An 8,715-nucleotide genomic window follows, 5' to 3' on the forward strand; every position below is an offset into this window, starting at 1 on the left:
AATATCGTATAGATTATGTATTAATAATATTAATAATAATAACAATAATAATAATAATAATAATAATAATAATAATTAATAATTAATAATTAATAATGATGAATGAACAATAATAATAATTGTCATAGTAATAATAATGATAGTCAATGATAATACTCATACAAAAGAAAACAAGAAAAAGAAAATCGATGAAAAGCAAAAGCCAATAAAAATAAAATAAAACAAAGAAAAAAAAAAAACGGAAAAGAAAAGAAAAAAGCTTACTCGTTAATTTCCTTTTCTTTTTTTTTTTTGTTTTTTTTTGTTTTTTTTTTTTTTTTTTTTTACAAAATATATATTCCTTAACTCACCGATACTTTCGTTTTCGTGTCCAACTCGAGGACGATTTTCTGCAGCTCGCAATTTTGCCGGCGCAACACAGAGATCTGTGAAAAAGAAGATTACAGAAAATGGGGGAGAAAAAGGAAAAAAAAAAAAGAAAAATAAGAAAAAAAAAACAAGTTAAAAAATTAAAATGTGACGTAGGAAAAAAAAAAAGAGGAAAAGTAGAAAAAAGAAAAGAAACGAACGAAGTTAAACGCCCATGATAAAAGAAACAAAAAATGGAAGAAAAAGAAGAAGAAAAAAAAAATACTAGGAAAAGAAAAACCAATTGGAGTAACATTTTTTTTTACATTACATTTTTACAAAAAATTTTTCATTTCTTTAACATTCTTTCTTCCCCCCTCTTTCCTTTCCTCTCTCTCTCTCTCTCTCTCTCTCTCTTCTTCCTTCCTTCCTTCGTTTCTTTCTTTTCTCGACGAAAGGAAGAAACAAAGAAAAAAATAAAAAAAGGAAGAAAAAAAAAGAGAGAGAGAGAGAGAGAGAGAGATAAAAAAGAAAGAAAAAAAAAAGGAAAAGAAAGAATAAACGCTTCGTAATCAGGGTGTCGACTTAAATATTGGTAACCATAATCAGAGAAGGAAGTCCGGTGGTGGTGGTGGTGGTGGTGGTAGTGGTGGTGGTAGTGATGGTTATGGTAATATTAATGGTGATGGTGGTGGTGGTGGTGATGGTAGTGGTGGTATAGGGAGGCGGCGAACGGCGCGATGAGCGCGTTTCTGTTTGCCTTTCTTATCTCAGGTTTGCCTTGCGATAATTCCCCCTCCACCTTTGGCCCCCTCATCCTCACCCCTTAGCCTATCTACCATTTCTCCCACTCTCTTGCTCTCATACCTCTCGCCTAACCCTCTCTCCTCACTCCACCTTACCATTATATAGCTTCGCGATTCGTTTCTATTTCACTCGAACAGCCGTGCGATCTTATTCCTCTCTCTCTCTCTCTCCCGTCATATTTTTACCATACGTTGCTCCCCCTCCCCTCCCCCCTCTCCTGCTCTCCTATCCCCACTCTTACCTATCTTATTTAAAAAAAAAAAAAAAAAAAAAAAAAAAAATCCTCGTAAGCGAACGTTCAAAAAGATGGGACCTATGCGTAATCCAGCTGCGTTGTTGTGCATCCTCGATAAACATTATTTTTTTTTTCTTTTTTCTTTTCGTTTTTTTTTGGTTTTTTTTTTTTTTTTAAACGTTTTGTTTTCTTTTTTCTTTTGATTTTCTGTTTCTGTTCCTCTTACTTCACGATTCTCGATGAAATAATAATAATAAGGATGAAGATTGGTATTAAAAGAACGGGCAAGAGGGTGGAGAGGAAAGAAAGAAAATTCGATAGAGAATAAAAAAAGGAGGAGAAAGAGAAGAGAGAAGGATTACAGAAAAAGAAATTATTTCTCACGATTGTATTTTTTTTTTCCTTTCCTTCTTTTTGCGTGTGTGTGTGTGTGTGTTTTTGTTTCTCTACCTTCACGACTTTTTCTTTTTTTTTTTTTTTTTTTTTTTTTGTCCAATTGCATCCTTCTTCAGTTTGCATCCAAGATACAATATATATTTTTTTATTTGTTACCTTTGTCTGATCCTCAATGAAATAATCCTCGTTAACAATGGATGAAAATTAAAGCGAGTCGAAAATTTTTAGTTCCGTGATTGAATTAGAAAGAAGGAAAAAAAAGCGAAAAAAAACAAAAGAAAAAGAAAAAAGAAAAAAAAAAGAAAAAAGGAAAAAGAAAAAGAAATTATTTCTCGCGATTGGTATCGTCCTTTTTCTTCTTACACAAATTTTTTTCTTTTTTCTTAATTAATCAATTAATTAATGAAAAATCAATGAACTTATCGAACGTCAGTAATATAACATAATCGATAATTTGTTATAATCGAAAGATAATGATTGATGACCTTGTAAAATCGATACATACACATAAAATAATTATATAGATATAAACATACGTACGTACATATGTATGTATGTATGTATGTATGTATGTATGTATGAATGCATTTATCGCCATTTTGGTTCCAGCAAAATCATTCGATCGAACTTTAAACTACGTCAAAATAATAAATATCGTAGAATCGAATGAATGAACTATAACTAAGAATTTATTTTTCTCTTAATAAATCTAACGAATAACGTTTAAAAGAGGAATTAGATAAAGAAACAAGTTATATCTAGAGTTCCGTGTAATTTCTAGATAAGAGATAATTGGAAATAGATCCGTGTTAGAAAGAGAAAGATAGAGAGAGAAAGAAAAAAGAGAGAGAGAGAGAGAGAGAGAGAGAGAGAGAGAGTAAATGACGTGTACATACATCATAAAAAAAAAAGAAAAGAAAAAAAAAGAAAAAAAAAAATAGAAAAAGATACAAAGGATTTTACGATGTGATTTCTATGAGTAATGGTACAGGTCGGTTTAAAAGTTCGCAGATGGACCAAAGATATTCGCAAATGATTATTAAAAAAAAAAAAAAAAAATATCTACTCGATATCTTTCAATACTACTTTCATACTTTTTGATTTTCAATCGATTTTCTCTTCTGATTTAATAAAAATCAAGGATCCTATTAATTTCGACGATACAAAAGGAAAGATTAACTTGAAAATTATCGAAGAAATGTAAACGATTTCTTATTTTCTTTTTGAATGAATGAATGAATGAATGAATGAAGGAATGAATGAATTAATTAATTAAATAAATTAATTAATCACTTATAGGAACTTTTAACGCTGTCTAGTAACTTTTCTTTAGTACATTTCTTCAGTACATTTCTTTAGTACATTTATATATATATATATATATCTATATATATAACAAAAAAGTTTTTTATTGTGTAGTCGTCGTTGAACGTCAATGAACGTTGTTTCTGTCATCGTAGTCTTCATCGTAGTCGTCGTCATATTCATTTTTATTCTGTTTCTTTTTCTTCGTTTTTTTTTCCTTTTTCTTTTTTTTTTTTCTTTCTTTCTTTCTTTCTGATCTGGAGCACGCGTATTACGAAATAACCGGAAATGACGATATACCAGCTGAAATCGTAACATTCACGTTCGTTTAACTCGATAGAATCACAAAAGTATACGTGGGTGGGCCATTTACGTATCAATATCGAATTAATTACAATTAGATATGATCGGATATATCGAACACTATGATTTATATAATCGACTACAAAATACATATATATATATATATATATATATATATATGTATATTAATTATCGATAAGTATATATATAAATTATTTTTAATATACATAGAATTCTATTGGTTATTAAATCTTGAAGGTTAAATTTTTCTTTCGCATATATTGTGAAATTATGTATAGAAAATTAGAAATTTCCGAACGATCTCTCTCTCTCTCCCCCACTCCTATTTCTCAGCCCTCATTCCCTTTTTGTAAAAAAAAAATTTATATGTGAAAAATTAATCGTATACGATGATACGTAAAATTACGTAGCTCTTTGATTCTTTTAATTTCAATTGAGAATATTCGTAGACCTCGTCTTTTTCTAACACTATGCAGAGATTTCATTGTACATGTGTATCCTGTTATAAAATAAATAAATGTGTAACTGTAAGTAAAATAAAATGAGGAAAGAAAAGAAGGAAAGAAAGAGAAAGAGAGATAGAAAGAGAGAACAAACAAAAAATTAATAAAATAAAATAAAATAAAATATAGTTTTCATTCGATTGATATAAAGAGATAAGAAGAACGTATCAAACGTAATCTTTTCTCGCGCATTACAGGAAGAACATGATTTGAGTTTCTTGAATGATATATATATATATATATATATATATATATATATATATATATATATATATATTACATATATATACATAATAAAATCTAATCTATAATATGAACGATAAAATTATAAAGCGAAGAGGTGTATATGTTGTGTAACAATTTTATTTATATATCCTATCGTCAACTAGAAAAGCCAAAAATAATGGTTATTGATTTATCTATAAAAACAAAAAAAAAAAAAAATAATAAAACTGAAAAATAAAAAGAAAAAATGAAGTATAGTAATAAATTGAACGAGATATTTTTTCTTTCTTCTTCTTTTAATCGGATTCGTTTTCTTTTTGTGTTTTTTGTTTATTATTTTTTTTTGTCCTTTTCTCTTATTTTCTTCTAATATTATAATGTAAATATGAGAGAAAGAGAGAGAGAGAGAGAGAGAGAGAGAAAGAGAGAGAGAGAGAGACAGTAAACACAACGTATAGTAATATAAATAAACTCAAGGCAGTTGCCATAATCAACGTCGTTCCGTGTCGTTCCATTCAAAGTGAGCAGTCGTTAACCCTTAACTAGGCGCGGCCATTTTGTCGATAACTTTGCGTGTACAGTATATACGTACATACGTAGTCATATATATATATATATATATATATATATATATATATATATATATACATATATATATATGTGTGTGTGTGTGTATATATATATATCCTTTATATATTTATATATGTATGTGTACAAATAATACATGCACAATACCTTTTGCATAAAACTAGCTTTTACGCTATCAACTAATTAATCTTACGATATTATATTTTCCTCCTTTTCCTTTTTTTCTCTTCGTTGTATTCAAGAATAAAATATCATTAAAATCTGATCGAAAAATGAATAGATTTTTTTATATAATGTCGTCAGTGTTTTATATTAAGAAAGAAAGAAAAAAAAAAGAAAAAGAAAAGAAAGGAAAAGAAACTTTATACCAAAAAATTAGAGGAAAATTAATCAGAAAAATTGGGAATTGCGATAGAATTGTTTCACGCAAAATGGCGTCGACTTTCTGCACTAAACAAAAAGGGGGGGGGGGGAAGAAAAAAAATTCTCTGGACCAAAAAAAAGAAGCAGAAGAAGAAGAAGAAGGAGGAGGAGGATGAGGAGGAAAAAAAAGGAAAAGAAGGGAAAAAAGAAAAATTGGAGAAATCGGACGAAAATGATTTTTTAAAAGTAGTATCCAAAGAAATATGGAAAGGAGTAGATATTAAAAGTATTATTGTCGTTGTTTCATCATAGTAGTCTTTGTCATTGTTGTCGTAATGTTGATCGTTCTTTGAACAAAAGGAAAGGTTGGAAAAATCGATCGGGGACCATTAAACCGTTATTATCGTCAGCGAAAACTTTCTCAACTGTCTCGAACAGTGGACATTGTTAAACGCAAAGACTAAAGCTCGCGATATCGGCAAGCCATTCTATCGTGTAGACGAAACACAACGGGAGAGTAGACGCCTTCGAGGGCTAACCACAAAAGCATAGAATAAGTGAGAGAGACAGAGTAATAGAAAGAGAGAGAGAGAGAGAGAGAGAGAAAGAGTATAGCACGTTTGCAGGCTTTTGGTCTCTGCGTTTCCACAAATTGGCCGCGATAGCGAACCGGAACGAACTAAGAAGAAGAGGGGACTTCAATGACCTCAAGTACAGAACTATTTCTGTGTGCTCTCTGTGAACGGAGACGATGTCGAAGGTTATGCAATACCGAACTGTTGCATTATGCGCAAATCGTAAACGTGGGTCATTTATTTTCATAAAGCGATTTTTCTTTTTTCTCCTCTTTTCTTTTCTGTTTCTTTTTTTTTTCTTTTTTTTTTTTTTCAATACGTTCAATCGAAGATAAATAATCTTCAAAAAAAAAAAAAATATCGGACAAAGTTCCATATAAAATGGACATATGACCTTTGAATATTTCGAATTAATGATCTCTTGAGGAATAAATGTATTTTTTTTTTTCGTTTTCTTTTTTTTTTTTCGATACTACACACACATCCTTTATATCGGTCGTATATAATATGAATTAAGTATATTCGAATGTTCAATGTTCTTTCTTTTCTTTTTTAATTTTTCTTTTTTTTTTTCTTTTCTTTTTTAATTTTTAATAAGAGCAACGTAGAGAAAGGGGACAAAAGATGAAGGAAAAATAGAAAAGGACAAAACGGGGAAGGGGGGAAGAAAAGAGAAACGTAAACGAAATACGGAAATTTCTGAATCCAATTAAAAAGGTTAAGTGGCGTCGCGACGCCATATTTGTTTGTAATGCACATTTACATTGAATTGTAAAGAATAAATGATAATAAAAAGAAATAAATGAAAGGAAGAAAGAAAGGAAGAAAGAAAGGAAGAAAGAAAGGAAGAAAGAAAGGAAGGAAGGAAGAAAGAGGGAAAGAAAAAAAGAAATAGAAGATGCGGGACATAATAAAAACGGGGGTTGAAAGGATTTTGTCAGTAGTAGGGTTGTATAATATGGTAGATAAGTTAAATGTATTTGCCTTACACTCGTCCGTGATTATATTAGGGAGAGTGACATCTGTTGAAATCATTTCTAATCGGCCGTAGTTTTTTTATTCTTTCTTTCCTTTTTTTTTTCCTCTCCCTCTCTTTTTTTCCCCTGCTCGAACCATCGCCGCCTCTCTTTTTCTTTTTTTTTTTATTTTTTATCGCGAAAACCCTAAGCGAAGAAGGGTCTTTAGGTTCTCTCTCTCTCTCTCTCTCTCTCTCTCTCTCTCTCTCTCTCTTTCTCTCTCTCTCTCTGATAACGTAAAAAACTTAAATATTATTTTTGATAAATTTTGAATTTATAGAGAGAGAGAGAGAGAGAGAGAGAGAGAGAGAGAGAGAGAGATCGATATTAGGAGGACGATATGATATAACTTGGTACGTGGAGAAAAAAGAAAAGAAAGATAATTATGAGATACGATTATACAAAAGGAAAAAGAAGGAAAAAGAGAGAGCAAGAGAGACTCACCTCAGCGTCCTTCGTGTCCAGTAACTCTTGCAGTTGTATGCACCGTTCGTTCGCTTCTTTCAATTGCATCGTTTGATCGTCTAGAATAGGTGAAGAAAAAAAAAAAAAAAAAAAAAAAGAAAAAAAAGAAAAAGAAAAAAGAAGGAAAGAAAAAATAAAACACTGTTTATACAAGTCACGTAGAACGTTGAAAAATATCACTTGTTATTTTCATTGTTATTCTCTTATTTTTTTATTTTTTTTTTCTCTTCGCTATTACTTTAGAGAGAACGATAGGACAATTATATATAGGATATAATTTGATCAGTGATAACACGGAATACAGGTATTAAAAGATAAAATTATGCCGTTTCATTGTCTAGTTTTGTTCCATTTTAATCTTTTTTTATTTTATTCCTTTATTTTTTTTTGTTTGTTTATTTTTTCTTTCTTTCTTTTTTTTTTTTTTTTTTCTTTCATTTTTTTCACTTTTTAATCGCGTTACCATCTATCTCGTCGTTTGATCGGTTAACATAATGAACGGAATTAGATAGAAAGAAGAATACGAATTTCCCGCTAAGAGTTATAAGCTACGTCGATGTTACTACGTCGATAAAACAGAGTCTTATTTTGACAGTCGGAAATAACCTTAAAAAGTTTTCATCGCTCTTTCACGAAATAATATAGAGAGAGAAAACAAATTATTATCGTTCTATTGTTTTCATTCGATCCAATTGATAATACATTGCGTACCTATTTCCTTGACAATCCCTTCGGAAAGTACCTCCTTCGTAAAGTTCGTAATTTGGCCCTTTAAATGAGATAAGCCAGAAAGACTGTCACCGAACCACGCCATTTTAAACGTTGATATTTACCGTTAAATCCACTTTTTTAAATACACAAAACCAATTATCTATTTGTCGTCACGTGCACAACATATTTTTTACAGAAATTGACTTATTTATCACGTAAACATTAAATTAACATGATGACGTGAAAGACTACATTAACCTTCACAGAATACAACACACGAACGCACTTATAAACATGGCCGACAACACTGACCATAAAATTACTATTGGTTAGAAGTTTACTATATATTTACACCAGATGTCGCTTCGATCAATTATATTATTCTAAGGCACGTCATAAAAATAATTCCATAATTTTGATCGCATCGTAATCGCAAAAAAAAAAAAAAAAAAGAAAAAGAAAAAAGAAAAGAAAAAATAATAACGATCCTTTTCAATTTATTTTAACAATTTCCCCATTAATCGATTTACTTTGTAAAGGAAAAGGAGAATGAAGGAAAAATTTGAATTGAAATTTTCACTCTAAAAATTGTTCAGATAATATCGATAAAGCGCATGCGTTTAAAAGTGCCATCTATACTTAGACGTACATGGGATATCATTAAATTACAGTTTTTTTTATTATCGTCGCTGGATAACCTCCTACTTTTTCCGTTTATCTTTGGATAATTAATAATCCTTTTTTGAATTGACACAATTGTCGACACTTTTGTAGTTCGTAACTTCGTCCAAAGGTAGCGACGGTAATTCGTCTTGGATTAATAAAAAGTTAATTAAACCATTTCCGTTCATTGT

At 30.1% G+C, this 8,715-nt stretch overlaps 1 protein-coding gene across 1 annotated transcript in view; it reads right to left on the bottom strand.

The window, feature by feature from the left end:
* Positions 1–8,158, bottom strand: part of LOC118443511 (uncharacterized) — a 41,270-nt gene extending 33,112 nt beyond the window's left edge. The window contains exons 1-3 of the mRNA XM_035870600.2: positions 7,862–8,158; positions 7,130–7,209; positions 351–425 (exon numbers count right to left, since the gene is read on the bottom strand). Of these exons, the coding sequence (XP_035726493.1) occupies positions 351–425; positions 7,130–7,209; positions 7,862–7,964 (258 nt within the window). The 5' untranslated portion in view covers positions 7,965–8,158. The remainder of the gene's footprint in view (positions 1–350; positions 426–7,129; positions 7,210–7,861) is intronic.
* Between the last annotated feature and the right edge of the window lie 557 nt (positions 8,159–8,715).

This window comes from Vespa mandarinia, chromosome 17 (assembly GCF_050613455.1).
Source record: "Vespa mandarinia isolate Hongniang chromosome 17, ASM5061345v1, whole genome shotgun sequence".
NCBI lineage: Eukaryota > Metazoa > Arthropoda > Insecta > Hymenoptera > Vespidae > Vespa > Vespa mandarinia.